This window comes from Mobula hypostoma, chromosome 3, assembly GCF_963921235.1.
Source record: "Mobula hypostoma chromosome 3, sMobHyp1.1, whole genome shotgun sequence".
Lineage (NCBI taxonomy): Eukaryota > Metazoa > Chordata > Chondrichthyes > Myliobatiformes > Myliobatidae > Mobula > Mobula hypostoma.
Genome location: NC_086099.1, coordinates 177,012,671 through 177,035,265, shown reverse-complemented (window position 1 = coordinate 177,035,265; position 22,595 = coordinate 177,012,671). Strand labels below are relative to the sequence as shown.

The window sequence follows — 22,595 nt, the reverse complement described above, 5'->3', positions numbered from 1 at the left end:
TCTCCAATGCCAGCCCATCTCTTCTAAGATGAGGGGCCCAAAACTGCTTGCAATACTCAAGGTGAGGCCTCAACAGTACCTTATAAAGCCTCAGCATCACATCCTTGCTCTTGTATTCTAGACCTCTTGAACTGAATGCTAACATGGCATTTGCCTTCCTCACCACCGAATCAACCTGCAAGTTAACCTTCAGGGTGTTCTGCACAAGGGCTCCCAAGTCCCTCTGCATCTCAGATTTAGAAATCTCCCCATTTAGAAATCAGTCCGCATATTTATTTCTACTACCAAAGTGCATGACCAAGCATTTTCCAACATTGTATTTCATTTGCCACCTTCTTGCCCATTCTCCTAATCTGAATAAGTCCTTCTGCATCCTACCTGTTTCCCCAATACCTGACCCTCCACCAATCATTTTAAATGATACAATCTGTCAATGCAATAATCATGAAGTAAAAATTGTGAAGCACTGTAGATGACAGATTAATATTGTGGCATTAAATTTCGGGAAAAATGTAGTGCCCATTCTGAGTAGCATATTTTATCTGCACTATCACCAGGACATGCTGAGTGTAAAAGTATTTCTTTGTGATGGGAGGAAGAACAGCAAGATAAAAATGACTGGTTTACAATGCTACTTTCAACTGTGTCCTATTAGACAAGGAGAAGAATGATTGCTGGTGATGGTGGCACCACAAATGCAAAGCTGATAGCAGGATAGGGAGAATACATAATATGCAACAGAGGGCAGAATATTTCACTGTTCATTCACGTAAAGATGAACATCACTGGATCCATTGGCTCTTCATATTTAAAAATTTGGAATTTGTAAATACACAACAATCCTGCTGTAAACTACCTAACAGCTTTGAAGCAATAGCTTCTACTTACTGCCTATATGAGCAGACAAAAATGAGCAAATGATACAAATAAACAGTCTAGTTACCATATGGAGCCCTCAGCACTCAGTTACCTAAATTAATAATCAACTAACTACAAACATTGAATTATACAAACATGAATTAATATTTGACCATGAATTTAGTTTGGGCTTTAGTTTGAATTTAGTTTAGTTTAGAGTGTTCCAACTCTAAGAGTGCTACAATTGAATTAATCGTAAAAGTAGTTTGATCTAAGCATGTATTAAATGCCATACCACAGACCAAGAAGAAATACAACGGATTTTTCAAATAATTAACTTTCTTTCCATTACAAAGGTTGAAGGAAAATCTATAATATAATGGTTAAACATCTATGGGTTAATAAGAAAGAGTAAATAACTACCTGAAAAACTCTGGCGGTGTAAGGATTTGATGGTCAAACAGGGTATCAAAGACAAAGGCTCGACCGTGACAAAGGACCACTAAATGGGAGGGGCATGGACCTTCAGCTTCTACATGGAGATAAAAGAACCAGTTTAAGCACTAAAAAGTACCAACAAAATAAACATTGCTGTATTCATAAGAGCATAATCCGCAGTGTTATGGTTTACAGCCAGCATATTACAACAGGGGACAAGAGCTGAGTGTGCAAAGAGCTTAGAAGTAGATAGATTCTTCAGTATTTTTGTTAAAAATACTTTTTTTTGCAATGCTAATGCTAATCATTCAATTTTTTAGTACATCAAACCACCAATCAATCTTTATTTCTCTGAAAGTATCCATTTAATCCTAATGTTCCCCCCTCCACTCCTGTTTAATATGTTTATATATTTTTAACTATTGATCCACAACCTTTTAAAAGACTATTAAGGAATTTGCTTTCATTTCTGTTTCTGGAACACCATCTAATATTCTAACACTACTGAGAAGTAAAAATATGAGATTTAATATACCATAGAAACTTTTCTTAGAACCTAGAGTAAATGTTATTACATCCATAGCTAGTGCTAAAGATTTCAAGCTGGATTCTGGTCTAGCTACCATACTTTCACCATTTATTTTCCTTTTCTTATGTTTTAATGAGACATAACTAGTTTGTCTGTATATTGTTCTGTAGCTTCATGGACTGAACTTGTCCTTGCAAAATTCCAAGAAAATCTGTAAGCCTTTACTTGCTTTATTGAATTTACTTTTGCTACATAGCCCAGGCTCTCCCCACCATTAAGTACATTTACACGGAGAGCTGCCACAAGAAAGCAGCATCCATCATCAAAGAACTCCACTATCCAGGCCATCCCTTCTTCTTGCAACTATCTTTAGGCAGAAGATACAGAAGCTTTCAGCCCCACACCACCACGTTTAGAAATAGTTATTACCCTACAATTATCAGGCTCCTGAATTGGCGTGCATAACTTTAATCAACACTACTCTGATTTGATTCTATAAACTAGACTCAGTCTCAAGGATTCTTTATAACTCACGTTCTCAGTACAGGTGTCCCCCGCTTTTCGAACATTCGCTTTACGAAACCTCACTGTTACGAAAGACCTACATTAGTTACCCGTTTTCGCTAACAGAAGGCGTTTCAACTGTTACGAAAAAAGACAGCACGCGAAAAAAAGCAGCGCGCGCCCCAAGCAGCCACTCTCCCCCAGATTCGGAACGGCATTCCAGCCGGCATTGCTTTGTGACGAAAAACCAAGTTATCAGAAGATTGATACTGATGAGAGAGATAAGGGAGACAATGGAGAAGCGTTCAAAATGTTAATGAGAGAGGAGAGAGAGGTAACGGGAAAGAAACACAATTAAGAGTATTGACAGACCGGTTGCTTTGAACCTGAACTGTTTGAAGTTTGATGGACAGGCGATACCCCAGCAGGGATATAAAAAGAACAGGTTCGCTAAGGCAAGACACACACCACGAGATCACGAGATAACGAGACCCTGGAAGAGCGGTGTGCCCCCACAAGTTGGTGGGAGTTTGGAGGTCTGGTCACGGGAACCGACCATAGACGCACAGGGTGAAAAGGTACGATCAGCGGGAACCTGGTGTGTGTGTCCGCCCTTGCCTGGGTGCCGGGTTCACCGCGGAAGAACGGTTGTATCCGGAACGGAGGGGTCACAGTCGGTGACCACAGAAGACATAAAAGGGTTCGCCCGAAAGCTAACTGTGAAGAACAGAGGTCTGTGTGAATCAGAATTTGCATATTATCTCTCTCTCTCCCTCTCCAACGGCACAACAGCGATTACTGCGAACTGTACTCAGCTGAACCGAACTCCGCGTCACTTGAGACTGATCATTTTACCCCTAGACTGCGATAGAGCTTGAGTGATTCCTATTATCCTAGTTCTGTGTACATGTGTGTTTTATCATTGCTAACCTATTGTATTTATATCCTTACGATTAGAGTACTGTGATACTTATTTCTTTAATAAAACTTTCTTAGTTCCAGTAATCCAGACTCCAACTAAGTGGTCCATTTCTGCTGGTTTGGCAACCCAGTTACGGGGTACGTAACAGCTTAAACACGTGCCTGTGAGCAGCCGTTAGCAAGATAATTGCTAAGGTATTGGAAAAGCCTGAAAGAGCTCGTAAGGATGTTACACTTAGCGTAAAACTAGACATAATTAAACGTTTCGATCGTGGTGAACGAAGTAAGGATAAAGTGAGTTTGGCTTATGGAAGTTGACGAAGATGATGTTGAAGAGGTTTTGGCCTCCCATGACCAAGAACTGATAGATGAAGAGCTGATGCAATTGTAAGAGGAAAGGATAACAATCAAAACCGAATGCAGTAGCGAACGGACCGAAAGTGAAGTTGTCCAGGAACTGAATGTGAAGCAACTGCGTGAGATTTTCGCTGCAATGATAAAGTACAACTTTAATTTTGGAAGGGTTCGTCGGTTTAAGGCATATTTGCAGGATGGTTTGAGTCCTTACAAAGAACTGCATGATCTAAAAATGCACGAGGCTAAGTAGTCAAGCAAGCCTTCCACATCAGCACAGCAGAGGACGAATCTCGACCTTCGACATCGAGGCAGGCAGACATAGAAGATGACCTGCCTGCCCTGATGGGAACAGGTGACACCCCAATGTCCCACCACCCCAACCCCTGGGCCACGGACAGATATCGATTCGCAAAGAATGCAGCGGTAGCCAGGTTGCGGAGAATGCAGCGGTAGCCAGGAGGCACCCAGCACATCTTTAAGAAAAAAAGCCGAAATAAACAAGCTAATTAATTAGGTGCTGCCCGGCACATAAATGTCAGCCCAGATCAGAGGCGATTGCCTATACTGGTATCCATCCCCACTTTTTCTTCGCTACATTGACGACTGCATTGGCGCTGCTTCCCGCACGCATGCTGAGCTCGCTGACTTCATCAACTTTGCCTCCAACTTCCACTCTGCCCTCAAATTTACCTGGTCCATTTCCAACACCTCCCGCCCCTTCCTTGATCTCTCTGTCTCTATCTCTGGAGAAAGTTTATCTACTGAGGTCTAGTATAAACCCACAGACTCTCACAGCTACATGGACTATTCCTCTTCCCACCCTGTTACTTGTGAAAATGCCATCCCCTTCTCTCAATTCCTCTGTCTCCACCGCATCTGCTCTCAGGATGAGGCTTTTCATTCCAGGATGAAGGAGATGTCTTCCTTTTTTAAAGAAAGGGGCCTCTCTTCCTCCAGCATCAACTCCGCCCTCAATTGCATCTCTCCCGTTTCACGCACATCTGCTCTCACCCCATCCTCCGACCACCCCACGAGGGATAGGGTTCCTCTTGTCCTCACCTATCACCCCACCAGCCTCCGTGTCCAACATGTAATTCTCCGTAACTTCCGCCATCTCCAACAGGATCCAACCACCAAGCACATCTTTCCCTCCCCCTTTCTTTCTGCTTTCTGCAGGGATCGCTCCCTACGCGACTTCCTTGTCCATTCGTCCCCCCCATCTCTTCCCACCGATCTCCCTCCTGGCACTTATCCTTGTAAGCGGAACAAGTGCTACACCTGCCCTTACACTTCCTCCCTTACCACCATTCAGGGCCACAGACAGTCCTTCCAGATGAGGCAACACTTCACCTGTGAGTCTGCTGGTGTGACATACTGTGTCCAGTGCTCCCGGTGTGGCCTTCTATATATTGGCGAGACCCGACGCAGACTGGGAGACCGCTTCAACACCTATGCTCTATCCGCCAGAGGAAGCAGGATCTCCCAGTGGCTGCACATTTTAATTCCACATCCCATTCCCATATGTCAATCTATGGCCTCCTCTACTGTAGAGATGAAGCCACACTTAGGTTGGAGGAACAACACTTTATATTCCTTCTGGGTAGCCTCCAACCTGATGGCGTGAACATTACTTTCTCTAACTTCTGTTAACGGCCCTCCTCCCGTTCTTAGCCCATCCCTTATTTATCTCTCTCTCTCTCTCTCTCACACAACAACTCTTCATCTGTTCTCCATCTTTCTCTGGTGTTCCCCTCCCCCTTTCTTTCTTCCAAGGCCTTCCGTCCCATGACCCTCCCCCTTCTCTAGCCTTGTATCCCTTTTGCCAATCAATTTTCCAGCTCTTGGCTTCATCCCTCCCCCTCCTGTCCTCTCCTATCATTTCAGGTCTACCCCTCCCCCTCCCACTTTCAAATCTCTTACTAACTCTTTTTTCCGTAGTCCTGACGAAGGGTCTTGACCCGAAATGTTGACTGTACTTCTTCCTAAAGAAGTTGCCTAGCCTGCTGCGTTCCACCAGCATTTTGTGTGTGTTCCTTTTCTCAGTATTATATTGTTCTTATTTGCATAGTTTGTCTTTCTTTGCACACTGGTTGTTTGACAGTCTTTGTTTATGTATAATTTCTCATAAATTCTATTATATTTCTTTTTCTCGGTAAATGCCTGCAAGAAAATGAATTTCAAGAAAGGACATGATAACATTACTTTGACAATAAATTTACTTTGAACTTGGATGGAAGTTATGGAATTAATGGAATGTGCATATTTTTGTAATAAACATTGTCAATGATCCATCCAACAATCACTTTGACCCCTACCATCAGGCAGGACGAATCATAGCATTAGGACAAGAATTGTTAGGATGAGAAACCGCTTCTTTCCTTCTTCTCCCAGGCTGTAAGACTACTGAACTCCCTGCCACCACCATGGTCCCATCACATATGAAGCACAGTAGCGTTATACTGTTTACTTTTTAACTTGTGTTGTATACGAACCTTATTATTTGATAACATTTGTGGCAATATTACTTTATACGTTATGTGTGCAGGTTAAAAGACCTGTGTTGTTCACCTTGGTCTGGAAGAACGTTTTTTTTGCATGGTGGTATACCTGTGTACAGTTGAATAACAATAATCTGAACCTGAACTTCAACTTGATAAGAGTACCTGAGCAATTACTAAAGATTAATTTTTGAGTGTGCCATTGAATGTTAGGCAAATTATTGTTCTCAGTTTGTCACATTACAATACAATAACACCTAAAATTCCTTGAAATCATGACACCAGTTGCTACTTTAATGAGCTGAATTATCCTGAAGGTGACTTTTGATAGTAAAGGCCCACGTTATTATTATTAATTAAATTATATTAGTATAGTTTTTTTCAAAAATTAAAACACTTTTAAATTAAAGTACTTTTAATGAGCTTTTAGAAGATCAGTAATGGTACTTTCTAAACATCTCTGAATAGGCAACCCTATTCCTCTGCTTTCCCTTCTTCATGGTCCATTATGGTACAGACCATGGAAAAGTACAGTGTGCTCCAGGGGGAAAGCATCCGAAGCCCAGATGTCACCAAGCCTTGGAATGTAATTTCTGACTCCAGATACATGAAAACCAGACTCATACAAACACTAGTAAGGAACCCAAATATCTGTTTTTGCATTTGTTTTTGAACATAATAAGTACCTGTTTTAAAATAGCTGACAAGGGAATCTCTGGTTACTCCAGGAATTTTGCAGGTATTGAATAACATACGAAATTGGTCCATATCTAGTGGCACACCACCAGCTTTATGCACAGCCAGGCACTCCCTTAGGAATAAGAAAGAATAAAGCATAGTCAGCTTATACAAAATGTACATAAACAACTGCAATGACAAAAAACCTGCTTTGAGGGTCGTGTTAGCAGCACTACCAGTGCAAAATAACCTCCCAACAACCATGTATTTCATAAGTGTCATATGTAACACAATAATTTTCATATACATCAATTTGATATTATAAATATGCAATATTGTTCATCATATTTCAGCCAAGGATATATATTCAATAAAAGATAACATCTCTTGTAACAAAATAAGCTATTTTGGAATTGTGTTTTTTTTTTCCAAATGTAACATAAAATATCCATTGATAATTTCTGTAAACTTAATGACCAGAGTATTATATTGAGCGATAGCCAAAATTAAATAAACTAGATGAACAAAATCTAATAAAGTCAATCAATATGTACTAAGTGATCCAGCTACAAAGTAAGATCAATAAGCTCCAGAACAGGACTTGCAAATCTGAATGTAATCTAACCAAACTCCAAAATATTCTATATAGAACATGATTTCAAAAAGTATAATTTTACACCTGTAAAATTATCCTTATTTTTCTTTCACCCACCCTAAAACTGTAATGAACTTTCCAGTATCCTAATTCACACCACAGAAAATAAGATTGTACAGGACAGTCCTGAACTTCTCAATATAATACATGTTTTAATTTTTCTACTGTGTATCTTACTTCCTAAGTAGATTCCAAAACTGCAGCATGTAATAAACAACTATTGCAGTGCGTTCAAGCTGAGTCCCTTCTTTCGGTATCCAGAAGTGTTCTAGGTAAGGAGCAGGACCTCCAAAGTTTACGTTCAACATTGATGGCATTCGGACCTCCAAATAGCCAGTGATTAGCCACCATTCCTCAAGCTGATCAAAAGACATGGAAAGTGAATGGTCATTCATTAAAATTCACCAAACTGTAATGCACTCACACAAACTGGTAAAATCAATTACAGTTTGCAGTTGACTTTTTCTAAAACATACAGGAACCTGAAGGAATACCATATTGTTGAGATTTATTTTACTTGTAGATTCAATATACTGTACAAGACAATCAGTTTACTGTTCAAATTACATAACAGGCAAATATTAATAATTAATAAAAATGTGTCAGACACTGGCAGGTTGTGATGGCGTGACAACAACTTTGCACTCGATAGCAGTAAGAACCAAAAAAAAAAATGATTGTGAACTTCTGGAAGGGCAAGTCAGGGAAACACACAACAGTCCTTATTGAGGGGTCATTGGTAGTATGTTTGAGGAACTTTAAGTTCCTGGGCATCATTATCTTGAAGGATCACGATGTAATCATAAAGGAAGCTAGTGGCTCTACTTCATTAGTAATCTGAGAAGAGTTGGTATTCATCAAAGACTTGCAAATTTCTATAGATGCATGATGACTGCTTGTATGGAGGTTCCAATACACAGGATTGCGAGAGTCTGCACAGGGTTGAATACCATTGAGGACGTCTTCAAGAAGCGATGTCTCAAGAAGGTGGCATCCATCATTAAGGACCCTCACCATCCTGGATGTGTCTTCTTCTTGTTACTACTGTCAGGGAGGAGGTAAAAAAGCCTGAAACCCACACTCAGTGGTCAGGAACGGCTTCTTTCCCTCTGTCATCAGATTTCTGAATGGTCCATGAACACGACCTCCATTCCTTTTTTTGCACTATTTGCACTATTGCTAAAGGAGAAGATCAAGGTGGCTAAAGAGAAATACAGGAGAGAGCTGGAGCACAAGCTTGGGCAGAGTAGCAAATGGGAGGGGTGGAGCGGCATGAAGAACATCACTGGCTTCAATCAGCCTGGCTGCAGAGCCCTGGAATGCAGCCATGAATGGGCTAATGAATTAAACCAATTCTTCAACAGGTTTGACAATCGCCATCTTGTTCACACCACCTTCAGCACACCAGTCCAGGTGCCGAGGCACCCAATGCTCCCTCAGCACCAGTGCCTCCCCTCTAATTCAGTATGTGGATGAACACAGACTACAGGTACCATTGACTACACCCCCTACTTCCCCTGCACCTACCAACCACACCTCCACATACCAACTGCTACTGTCCTGAACTTCACCTATCCCAGCCTCCACCTTCCACCAACTCCCCAGTCATCAAGAACTCACCTTCACTACTGCACAGGTGAGGAGGACTCTGGGGAAGCTCAGGCATGGCAAAGCATTGGGACTGGATGGGGTGAACCCCAAGGCCCTGAAGGAGTGTGCTGAGCTGCTGTGTGGAGTTCTCCAGCACATTTTCAATCTGAGTATCAGCCTGGAAAGGGTCCCAACTGTGTGGAAAGCGTCATGTGTGGTCCCAGTGCCCAAGAAAGGCCAACCAAAAGTCTTGAATGACTACCGTCCAGCGGCCCTGACCCCACACTTCATGAAGACCCTAGAGAGGCTGGTCCAAGCTCACCTCTGACCCCTGGTCAGAACAGCCCTTGATCCCCTGCAGTTTGCCTACCAGGAGCATAGTGGAGTTGATGATGCTGTCCACTACCTGCTGAACAGAGCCTACTCCCATTTGGATAAGCAGGGCAGCACTGTGAGGATCATGTGATCTGATTTCTCCAGCGCCCTCAACACCATACAGCCCTCATTGCTGGGGGCAAAGCTCTGTTCAATGTAGGTTGGCACTTTCATTGTCTCCTGGATAGAGGTCTGCCAGACAGGTAGCTTCAGAGCTGTATGGCAGACATGGCTATAAAGCACTGGGGCGCCACAGGGGACTGTATTTGCTCCCTTCCCGTTTACCCTGTATACCTTGGACTTTGAGAAATATTTCAATCGTCTAACCCACTCCTTCTCCACCTCTTTCAATCTCTTACTCTGCTTCAACAAAATTCAGCATTAGCACAAGGAACAATAGAAAAACTCTAACCAGGCCTTTAGAACTTCGAGTTTTTTGAAGTTGTTAATGCTAATACTTTCCTCTCTTCTTTTAACACTGAGTCAAGCTATCTGCAGAAGTTCTCTGATGACTCAGCAATAGTTGGGTGGACAACCAAAAGAGGGAGGACAGGAGGATGAATACAGGTCCCAGGTGGAGGACTTTGTCAAATGGTGCAAACTGAATCATCTGCAGCTCAACATTAGTAAGACAAAGGAGATGGTGATGGATTTTAGAAAGCTCAGACCTGTACTGCTCCCTGTTACTATTGATGGTGAGGCCGTGAATGTGGTGAGGACCTACAAGTACCTGGGGGTGCACCAGGATGATAGACTTGAGTGGAGTACCAACACAGAAGCTGTATACAACTCGGGTCAGAGTTGCCTCTACTTCCTGAGGAGACTGAGATCCTTTGGAGTATGCAGGCCTCTCCTTCACATGTCTGTTGTTGCCAGTACATTCTTCTACTTGATGTGCAGAGACAATGGCATCAATAAATTGAGCCAATAGGCTCAATAAATTGAATAGAAAGACTGGCTCTGTTAAAGGAGTCAAACTTGTCACATTGGAGGCAGTGGTAGAACAAAGGACCCTCTGGAAAATCCAGGCAATTCTGGACAATGTTCAGCCAAGGTGGCATGCAGAGGGTGAGAAACAGAGGAGCACTTTCAGCAACAGACTAAGACAACTGAGGTCATTCTTACCCTCGGCCGTTAGGCTCTATAATGAGTCAACCTATAGCTGGGGAAGTGATGACCCCCCCACCCCCCCTCCTGTTAGACTGTTATTAACCTCTGTTTACCAGAGCTCCATTTAAGCTCTGTTAACCATATCCTGCTATCACGATCACCCTGTGGAATACTACCATCATTTCTTAACTGGACGGCGTGAATGTGCACCTATTAAAGTATTATATTACAGTAATTCTTGCACTAACATCTTACCAGTGTGAATTTGGAAATCTTGTACAAAATTTACAGGTCAAAGATAACATCTTATTTTTAAGGTAACTTATTTTATTTTTTCTTACTTCTCTTCTAATATTTGTATAGCTGTGCAATTGTAATGCTACTGTGACACTGTAATTTCCTTTGGGATCAATAAAATACCTATTTACTTATCTTGTAATTTATAGAAATTTATGCATTTGCACTATACTGCGGCCAGAAAAAAACTAATTTCATGTCATAAAAGACAGTGGTAAAAAAGCCAATTCTGATTCAGATAAATTCGGTTCTCTTCTCAGGTCTTATTTCTGGGTAAGAGTAAAAGGTGAGGGTTCTACGATTCCACAATACCAAAGAAAATTGATTTGATGCTATATAAAAGAAAAAGCCGAAATAAAAGTTAGTTGCTGTGATAGAGGCTCCTTGTGGTCAAATCCTTGAACAACATTATTCTTAAATTTTGAAGTTGGATGGAAAAGCAGGACAGGCCTCTGTCAACTTGCACTTTCACTAACTTGTGTCACAGCTGGTACATGCGATAGAAGGGAAAATTTGTTAAAGATGAAGAAAGCCACAGATTAGGTAAAATCTGGACAAAACTGCAATGGTACAGGTCGAGATCATAGATGGAATAGAGTCCATTATGTCAACCTATCACTTAGCAGAAAAGCATAGGGCAGTGAGGCCCATTCTTGCTGATTTCATTTATTATCTAGCAGGCTAATAAAAAATAAGGCAAGTGGCTTAAAACAAAATGTTACAAATACTTGTGTCAGGCAGTGATAGCACATAAAATGGAGCTCTGGTAAACAGAGGTTAATAACAGAGTTAATGATTTTGGTCGCAGTTTTCTCATAAAAACTATGAAAGGTTTGAAGACAAAAAGATGGGAGTGCGGGAAAGAGAGAACAAAGGAGAAGCTCTGTGACAAGATGAAGAGCAATAAAGATCAAACAATGAATGGGATGAAGGAGCCAGGTAAATGAGGATGATATAAATACTAGCGAATAAATGACCAGCAATAAAAGAAGAGAGGAAAACATTGGATGCTGGAGTTGCTAATTAGCATTAACAACTTCAAAGAACTCAAAGTTCTAAAGCCTGGTTAGAGTTTTTCCATTGTTCCTGTGCCAATGCTGAATTTGTTGAAGCAGAGTAAAAGATTCAAAACAGAGGTGGAGTTGGAGTGGGTTAGACGATTGAAGTATTTCTAGTATTTTTTGTTTTATTTCAGTTGAGCTGAAATGCCAGTATAACCTCACAATTTTGCAGTGTGGACTGGGGTTTTAGAGAGGCAGCACAGTTACAGTGTATCCGGGCCGGAGTTGCTGGAGCAGACTTGGAGTCAATTCGATTTGGCGGAGCCAGCCAAGGCAAGGTGAAATCGAGGAAAGATTAATTTAAGAGCCAAGCTGAATTTGGAAGGTTGGATACTGGCTGAATTGAGGTGGCAGATCCTGAGGGGGTATCGAAGTGGCAGGGAGTGAAGAACGACCTAATGGTTAGATAATTTAAGCACCAGGACAGATTGAAATGGTTAGGGTGTTGGGGTCGGAGGTGAGGGACGTTCTAGTCAGCTCAATGCTCTGCGGGGTTTGCTCATCTCTGTGCTGGACTGAAGCTGTGGCCTGCAACTAGTGGACTTCTAAATTGGCTGCAGTGATGCCTGGCTTTGTGGCCCAGATTGGTCATCTCCATGCTGGACTGAGGCTGTAGCCTGCAACTAGTGGACTTCTGGATCAGCTGCAGTGATGCCTGTGAATTTCACTTTGAATGCTGTTTGTTTGCTTGCTTTTGTTGTTTGGATGATTTGTTTTTTTCTCTCTCTCTGCACACTGGGTGTTTGACGGTCTTCTTTTGTTTTTAATGGATTCTATTCCGCCTGTAAGGAGACGAATACTGAGGTTGTATAAAGTACACATCCGTTAGTCTTGCGAGACCATGGATCTGCACCTGGAAAGTCTTCACTCTCCAGGGCGCAGGCCTGGGCAAGGTTGAATGGAAGACTGGCAGTTGCCCCTCTCCACGACACTGATTGTTGTCCAAAGGAAGGGCATTAGGACCCATACAGCTTGGCATCAGTGTCATTGCAGAGCAATGTGTGATTAAGTGCCTTGCTCAAGGACACAACACGCTACCTTGGCTGGGGCTTGAACTCACGACCTTCAGATCGCTAGTCGAACGCCTTAACCACTTGGCCACGTGCCCACACAAAGTACACATACTTCAATAATAAATGTACTTTGAGCTTTGAGCTTTTGATTTCCAGCATCCACAGTATTTTTAATTTTGTTTCAGCTAGCTTAAAAGATTCTTGCAGAACTGTGTGAGTAAAAGAGAAGACTTCATAGGCAGAAATCGTCACGTAGTTAAAAATCTGCATACAGCACATATTAAGTAACCATCCTCACTGCAATACTAATTCATTCTTGTATTAATACCAAAGGACATCTATGCTCCTGCTTACCCAGTTTCTCCTAACTTTAGCCCTCTCCAGAAGTTTTTGATGTAACTGTTTACCAATCCCTTGTCCAAATGCATTAACAATTTCTGTACTCCTTTGAAGTTCTTCTTCACTCAAAAATGGCTTCACTAAAACAAAAATAATTCAACTGTATAATTGCAGATAAACAACACTGATAAGGCTACATGGATTTAACATACACTTAATGGCCACTTTATTAGGTACACCTGTATACCTGCTTGTTAATGCAAATATCTAATCAGCCACGCAGGTACTGCAACTCCATGCATAAAAGCATGCAGATTTAATCAAGGGATTCGTCTGATGTTCAGTCAAAACATCAGAATGGGAAAGAAATCTGATCGAAGTGATTTTGACCATGGAATGATTATTGGTGCCAGATGGGGTAGTTTGAATTCCTCAGAAACTGTTGATCATGCACAATAGTCTCTAGCGTTTAGAGAATCATGTGGAAAACAAGAAACATCTAGGGAACAGCAGTTCTGTAGGCAAAAATGCTTTGACAATGAGAGGAGTCAGAGGAGAATGGTGAGACTGGTTCACGCTCACAGGAACACAACAGTAACTCAAATAATCACACGTTACAACAGTGGTATTCAGTAGAGCACCTCCAAAAGCACAACACATCCAGCCTTGAATTGGATGGGTTACAGCAGCAGAAGGCCACAAGAGGTTCTACTCCTGTCAGCTAAGAACAGCAAACTGAGGATATACTTTCAAAACCAGTCAGCTGAACATTGGGAAAACATCACTTGGTCTGACGAATCTTAAGTTTGACTTCGACATGCAGATGGTAGGGTCAGAGTCTGAATCTATGGATCCAGTCTGCCCTGTGTTAACAGTTCAGGCTAGTGGTGGTGGTGTAATGGTGTGGGGTATTTTTACTTGGCACACATTAGACCCCTTAATTCCAATAGAGCCGAATTTAAATGCCATAGACTACTTGAATATTGTTGTTGACCATGTACTTCGCTTTATTGCAACAGTCTACACAACTTCTAATGGCTACTTCCAGCAGGATAACGTGCTATGTCACAAAGCACACATATTCTCCATCTGGTTCAACAAACATGCCGATGAGTTCAGTGCAGTCCGATTCACCAGTTCAGCCACCAGATCTCAATCTGATGGAGCACCTTTGGGATGTTGTGTACCAGGAGATTCGCAGCATGAATGCAAAGTTGACAAATTGGCAGCAACTGTATGATGTTATCATGTCAACGTGGACCACAATCTCTATGGAATGTTTCCAGCACCTTGTAGAATCCTTGACACAAAGAACTCAGGCTGTTCTGGGGGCAAAGGTGGGAGGAGGGTCTTCCATAGTACTAGAAAGGTGTACCCAATAAAGTCCCCACTGAGTGTACTTTCACTGATTTAATAATATGAATATATAATCATTTCATAAAAATGGGACCACTTCCATTGTAAATAGAGGCTTGTACTTAAAGAAACTTTTTTTTTATACCGAAGATACCATTGATCAACTATGACCCAATATGAATTATGGAACATACCTGAAGGAGGTAGGATAAAATCTCTTAGGGTTGCTAGTATAGCTAGTTGAGGCAAACAAACGTTAAAACAAGAGTCAAATCTTAAAGACAGCCACATATAAGTTCTACAATCAAATCAAAATAGTTTTAAGAAATGAAATGAGTCAATAGGACTAATTGTTCCACAGGTACTGTCAATTTCCAACTCAGTATGTCCAGCCAGTCTATACAATTAAGTAGGGCATAACACACTCCAAAGTATGCTACATACAAATGCCAGGTGCCAAAAACCAAAAATCTAAAGTCAAAGTCATTTAGAAAAACTTAAAGAAGTGTTGCATCATACGTAAATGAAATGTATATTAGCAACAATACTGCCTAGTGGCTTCCTTTAGTTAGACTGAAAAGAAACATTGAAACCATGTGTATAATACATAAGCATTTTAAAACCACTGAACAAAAGTTATTCCCACTATAACTCTGGCTTAAGGCCTAAATTTGAATCAATTTTCAATGCATTTCTAATCAATATTTGCTATTAAAAGACATTTAAAGAAATACGTAATTCAAGTGCAACATACACAAATCCTGGAGGAACACACCAGGTACGGCAACATCTATGGAAATCATTAAACAGGGGAGAAGATGGCGGCGCAACGACAGCGCGCGCGGCCTCTCCGGTGATGAATATCTGTTATCTGTCAAGTAGGGGACCGTGCACAATCCTGATTTGATGGAGACAGATGTGAGCGCACAGCGGAACATCTGGAAAACTTCTGAAATGTCTGCTTTGCTGACGGTGCCTGGAGGTTTATGGCAGGGAGTTTCTCCCTTTTGCCGCCGCTATTGGGGACTCGGGAGTCGATCGACTCTGGACATTGAGACTTTTTTTTTTACTGTGCCTATGGACTGTTCTTCATCAAATTATGGTATTGCTTTGCACTGCTGTAACTATATATTATAATTATGTGGTTTTGTCAGTGTTAGTCTTTGGTTTGTCCTGTTTTCTGTGATATCATGCTGGAGAAACATTGTATCATTTCATAATGTATGTATGCATTTCTAAATGACAATAAAAGAGGACTGAGCATTCTCATAATCTAGACAGTTGATGTTTCAGGCTGAGACTCTTCTTCAGGACTGAGGAAAAAAGGGGGAGGACTCCAGAATAAAAAGATGGGGGGAGAAAAGGAGAAATAGCTGGAACATGATAGGTAAAGCCTGGGGGGGGAGGCAAAGGGCTGGAGAAGGAGGAATATGATAAGAGAGGAGACTGATCCCTGAGGGAAAGGGAAGGAGGGAAAAGGTGAGAATGGAGAATAGAGAAGAGGAAAGGGTGAAGGAAGAAATTTACCTGAAGGAGAAATTGACGTTCATGTAATCAGGTCTGAGGCTACCTGGGCAGAATATGAGGAATATGAGACCCTGAGGGTGGCCTCATCGTGGCAAAAGAAGAGGCCATGGCCCGACGTGTTGGAACAGGAATGGGGATAGGATTTAATGGTTGGCCGCTTTTGGCAGATGAGGCAGAGGTGCTCGACAAAGTGATCCCCCAATTTACGTCAGGTCTCACCAATATGGAGGTGGCCACAATCAGAGCACCAGATACAACAGACAACCTCAACAGAGGCACAGGTGAAGTCTGGAGTGACTGTTTGGAGCCCTGAATAGAGGTAAGAGAGAAGGTGAATGGGGAGGTGTAGCATTTCTCTTGCTTGCAAGGATATGCGCCAGGAGGGAGATTAGTGGGGAGTGACAAATGGACAAAGGAATCACAGAGGGAGTAAATCCTGCAAAAAAGTGGTGAGTGGAGATGGGGGGGGGGCGGAATGGGAGGTAAAGATCCCATTGAATATGGCAGATGTTGTGGAAAATAATGTATCCTTTAAACCTGTGGTGCAGAATGTCAGACAGAGGGAGAGAGGCAGATCTTTAAAATCCTGCAAGATAGGTTGGAATGCCAATGAAATAACTCCAGTTTAAAGGTAATGAACAGTTCTGTCAACTGTGAAGAGTAATAACTTCTTTTAAAATATACCATTTGAATTAATCGAGAAAGACAATCAAGCAAGATAGTGAATACTGTTAAACAGCTCAAAGACATTTACTTTCCACACAAATAAAAGAATATTCAATTAGAGTGGTTCATCTAGGAATCACTGACATCTGTGGAACAAGATGCCTCCCCATGATAGGGCAAGAATGTTGGCTTCAGTGCAAGGAACAAATGCCCAGATTTTGTTTTCATCAAAATTAATGATATTCCCCTGTAGTTTTTGACAGGTAACATTTAATTATGTTTTTGATTTTGTCTTTTGAGTGCAACTCTGAAATGACTGCGCTTTTTATGTCACCAGTGGGAGTCAACTATAATATGGACTTCAACAAAACTTTTCGTAAACTATGATAATAATATTGTACCTGCGTCTAAATATTTTGCCAAGGACTCCTCAAGAAGTGGAACAGGTAAAGAAGGTAAAGAATCTTGGTACTGGAATGTACACACTTCATCAGATTCAAATATCTGACTTTCCATTTTTTTCAACGTTTTAGTTGATTTCTAATAAGAACACAAAGGAATTGAAAAGTTATTTATTGCATAGGCATTTCTTTACGCAGACTTTACAGTACAATATGCTGTAACACATATACTGTAATGCATTATATTAAATGAAGGAAGTTAACTGACAAAGTGAAATTGCAAGCAAATAAAAGGCTTGAAAGAAAGGTCAAAAGAGAAGTTGAAAATCATTAATTGGCAGACTAGGTCTGGAAGGAAAGTAGAGAACCAAATGCAGAAGACTGAACTGAGAAGTAAGTTGGAATTTATGGTTGGATGAGAGATTACAAACAGGTTGAAGCCGAAGATGATATTCAAATACATTAGGGTGCCAGTGAAAACAAGGTGATGATGATAAGTAAGGCCTTAAAAAGATTAAGGAAAGTGATCTCAAGATTATTGAGACATGGATACAGTTTTCCAAGACAGACAGTAACAGAGGTTTGTAATTAAACAAAATTAAGAAATGAAAGAACTGTGGCTTTGTGGCAGATATGTGAGTGAAAGCTCCCCATAAAGCATTTAAGAATATTCGTCTACATTAAGTATGCAACATAATTGCAGACTGGCATGACAACCAGCGAGAAAGAGTTTGAAAATGAGCTTCAATCTATAGCAGAGTGAAAGTTACTTCTTGAATGATTCAGTTTAGTTCACTCTATTCCTTTTATTTTCATCCATAAAACCAATGCATATTCATGTACAAAAACTCACCACTGACCCACATCTACATGATCATTATTTTCTCATTGTTTAATAGGATGTTCCATTTATCATAAATTGTTAAAGATCTGTAGATGCTAATCAATATTAATGTCATTGCTTTTAAGTATAGTTCTCTGGTGACTGGAAGGCTGCAATTGATATTGGGTTACAAAGCTTCAAACTCTAACTATTATGAAAAAGACTGCCGGATAAAACAAAAAAGAACATAACATTACCAATGAAATGTAACTCAAATATTTCATCTGGTTGAATGTGCTTGGTGAATGATTTGATCAGTTTCATAAGACTAAACAGCTGAACAAACAGAGTTGGACTTTTGAACTAAAACAAAATGTCAGGGATCAATTTCCAACTTTATAAATGGCAGAATGCTACATTGAGCCGCAATACACAGGGTAGTTTTTTTTTTATAAAACACTGTACTGTATACACTAATTGCAATGCTACAGCAAATTTCAGTTTTCAAAAAGAATAAATTGATATGAAATTAAAAAATGTAATAATTATATTGGAAAGTAATACAAGATATTAGAGTCATGCTTACTTTTAAATTGGTCTACACATTACATTTTCATGATCCAGTTTATTAAGTCTCATTGGATTGTATTCTCCTTAGGACCTGAAAAAAACGTTTTTTAACATATTGCTCAAGCCCTAAAAATAGTGCTTAGTTTACCCAAAGCAGCAATTTATTCATACTTAAAGAACAGTGAATGTTTCAATGTACTAAAAATTGCAGGTTGAAGTAATTATTCAGCTTTTGAAACAATCCAAAAATATAAGTTATTCAGAAAGGGCACCTGTCTTACAAGGAGAAACTAGGAATACTTAGGATGTTCAGTGAAAGGCATAGCCAAATTTAAAGTGTTATTAGTAACAACTTGAAAGAATTAGGGGTCAAGCTTATGTTGAGAAAATGCACAAATAAAATTTCCTCATTTATAGGATAATAAAAGCAATAAAATCATTAGTTAGGAGAAGGATCATAATGAAAGCTAGAATAAGTTGGAAAGGATATTGCGAGTAAATTTTGGCAGACTCAATTATTGAAGAGTAAAATAGGATAAATATTTTATTCACTGATTGAATTTAATGCTTCGGCCTGTGTTTTTTTAAATGTTGACAAACATGCATCAGCATTCCCATGCAACATAAAATAAATGCTAAACCTGAACATGCCCTCATGACTTTTCACTTTAATCACATGATTCTCCTGAGATTCCTTCTTGTTGTTGAACTGAAAGCAAAGAAAATGTCTGCAAATTAAGAGAGATCAAGATGTTGTAATAGACATCGCTAATACAGAGGCTTTGGGCTCCTCCCGTTTTTGATCTAAGGACTCAGTTTAGTTCGGAATATTGTCATTCGCTTTCATTGTTTGCATGATTTGTGTTTTCTTCTTTCTTTGTGTGCATTGGGAGTTGGTCTTTATTTTTTTTAAACTGGGTTCTTTCAGGTTTCTTGCTTTGTGGCTACTATAAGTAAAGAAATCTCAAGGTTGTATAATTTATACCATTCTTTGATAACAAATATACTTTGAATTTAAAAAATAAATGCATGCATGTATTTACAAACTGTACTATCTATTCCCATCCCTTTGTTAGTGAATCACTGGTTTTGCATCTTCCAGACAAGCTGAAGTAACGTCAAACAAGCTTGAAATTTCAGGGAAAAATTAAAAGAAAGCCCAATCACTCTGAGCTGGCCGCCTCCTCTACCACACATAGCAAATCAGTGGATAGATCCCCTCCCTCAACTCAGTTTCTGTTAAAATAGTGACTGTATCCGTGTTGCACATGCACTCATTAAAAAAAATGAAACCTCCTCCACTTTTGACTTCAATCTCTATCCTGTTCTCACTTTTACAGAATTCCTTTCTAACTCTTTCCTTCTTTTTCTTAACATTTCTATCTCTACCTCAGGTGACAGGTTTGCTGGCAGTACCCAACATTCCTCCATAGCTGTCTTAACAACATCTTCTCCCAATCTGCTTTTTGTGAGTACTTCATTCCATTCACCCAGTTTCTCCATCTCCTCTGTCTTTCTGATGACTCTTTCTACACCAGTACCTTTAAGGTGTCTTCCCTCTTCCTTGAACATAGCTTTCCCTCTAGCATAGATGAATGGACTCTAAAGAGGTTCTTGCCTATTTTCTTTACCTGCTCTCAATCGATTCTCCCATCACATACAGTGTATTCCCATCTTCACCAGCCTCCATCTTCTCCACCACCTCCACCACCTCCAAAAAGATTCCAGCACCAGACCCCATCATCTCCACCACCTCTAATACGATTCCAGCACCAGACACATCTTCTCCTCCAAACCCCTTCAGGATTCTGAAGGGAAAGTTTCCCCCTCAGTTCCCTGGTTTGCCACCAACCTACATCTAGCTCATGTCATCTTCCCTTATAAGCAGCAATCGAGTTGCACAGTGTACTGTGTGTTTGATACTCATTATGTGGTCTTTTCTATATTGGACATATTTAATGCAGATTATAGAGTCATAGAATCAGAGCACTACAGCATAGAAACAGGCCCCTTGGCCCATCCAGTCAGTGCCTTCCTGATCCCATTGATCTGACATAGACCACAGCCCTCCAATTCCCTTTCATTTGTGTACTTATCCAAACTTCTCATGAATGTTGAAGCTGAAACCGTGTCCACCACATGTGCTGGCAGCTGGTTCCATACTCTCATCACTCTCATCACTCTCTGAGTGAAGTTGTTCCTCCTCAGGTTCCCTTTAACTATATCACCTTTCACCCTTCACCTATGACCTCTAGTTCTAGTCTCAGTGGAAAAAAGCATGCTTGCATTTACCTAATATCCTTCATAATTTTACATGTTTCTATCAAATCTCCCCGCATTCTCCTATGCTCCACAGAATGAAGTCCTCACCCATTCACAAGGATATGAATAGGTTAGTACTTTCCCTATAATTCAGGTCCTCAAGTCCCAGCAACATCGTTGTAAATTTTCTCTGCACTCTTTCAAGCTTATTAATATTTTTCCTATAGGTTGATGAACAGAATGGTGCACAGTACTCCAAAGTCAGACTCAGCAATGTCTTATACAACTTCAACATAACATTCCAAATCCTGTACTTAATGCTCTGATTTATGAAGGCCAATGTATCAAAGCTCTCTTTCCGATTATGTCTACCTATGACACCACTTTCAAAGAATTATGGACCTGCATTTCCAAAACCCTTTGTTCTACTACACACTTCAGTGCCCTATCATTCAATATATAAGCTCTACCCTAGAGTGCCCTCCTTGGTGTCATCAGCAAATTTACTGACCCAGTTTGTCACATTATCCGCCAGGTCATTAATAAAGATGACAAACAACACCGGGCGCAGCAGTGATCCCTGTGGCATTCCACTAGTCACAGGCCTCCAGCGAGGCAATGATCTACTACTACTCTCTGGCTTTTCCTGCAGAGCCACTGTTGCATCCAAATTACTACTTCATCATGAATGCCAAGTGACTGAAACTATATGACCAGTCTACCATGCAGGACTTTGTCAAAGACCTTGCTTAAGTCCACATATATAACATCTATTGATTTTCTTTATCAACATTCTTGGTAACTTCCTTGAAACACTCTGAAAGATTGGTTTGACATCACAAAGCCATGTTGTCCAACTCTAATTAAGTTCTGTCTATCCAAATACTAACATATCCAATCGATGTGGTCTGATCTTCTGAGTATTTCCAGCCTTTTCTGTTTTTAATTTTAGTTTTCCAGCTTCAGTTTATTTTGAGTTTAATCTGAGATTTTACTTGAAAAGAGCATATGAACAGCCAATCATAGCCATTCACAATTTCAAGTATCCCAAAGCACTTTAAAGCTAACATCAACCTTTTAAAGTGTATTCTCTATTGGAACATAAATTACCAATTAACTTTTTAAATAGATAACCAATTAACTGGTTTGTTTTTGAGTTCCATTTTCTGTTAATCACCTAGACAAGTTCAACCTGTTGGCGATCTGACAGTAAATCCAGGATTAGATGCACAAGGTAGATACAAAGAAATCACAATAAATATTGTGGCTTAAACACGAGGAATTCTGCAGATGCTGGAAATTCAAGTAACACACATCAAAGTTGCTGGTGAACGCAGCAGGCCAGGCAGCATCTCTAGGAAGAGGTACAGTCAACGTTTCGGGCCGAGACCCTTCGTTTTCTTCTTTCAAACATAAACATGTTTGATATTTTCTTCATTCACCTAATTAGCATTTCAGTACAACTTGGGACATGAAGCTCATATTGCTCTGAATCAAGATTAGAGAAAGAGAACTGGCAATTGGAATAAGTTTGGATAAATCATCAGACTCCTCAATACCCAGAGCCTGAACTGATACCAACCTACTGCCCTCTACTGTGCATATTGTCTTGTTTATTATTTATTGTAATGCCTGCACTGTTTTGTGCACTTTTTGCAGTCCTGGATCAGTCTGTAGTCTAATGTAGTTTTGTGTTGTTTTACGTAGTTCAGTGTAGTTTTTGTATTGTTCATGTAGCACCATGGTACTGAAAAATGTTGTCTCATT

General features: G+C 40.4%; 1 protein-coding gene across 7 annotated transcripts in view; it reads right to left on the bottom strand.

Annotated features, from left to right (window-relative positions):
* crot (carnitine O-octanoyltransferase) overlaps nt 1-22,595 on the bottom strand; it is a 72,452-nt gene that overhangs the window by 43,933 nt on the left and 5,924 nt on the right. For 2 of the 7 annotated variants that reach the window (XM_063044138.1, XM_063044137.1), the window contains exons 2-7: nt 18,583-18,657; nt 17,174-17,312; nt 13,239-13,363; nt 7,616-7,797; nt 6,792-6,916; nt 1,282-1,390 (exon numbers count right to left, since the gene is read on the bottom strand). In XM_063044138.1, coding sequence (XP_062900208.1) covers nt 1,282-1,390; nt 6,792-6,916; nt 7,616-7,797; nt 13,239-13,363; nt 17,174-17,288 — 656 coding nt within the window. In that variant the 5' untranslated portion in view covers nt 17,289-17,312; nt 18,583-18,657. Of the gene's footprint in view, nt 1-1,281; nt 1,391-6,791; nt 6,917-7,615; nt 7,798-13,238; nt 13,364-17,173; nt 17,313-18,582; nt 18,658-19,207; nt 19,276-22,595 lie in introns of those variants that run through there. The other 5 variants (XM_063044135.1, XM_063044136.1, XM_063044139.1 and 2 more) reach the window with 4 other exon arrangements.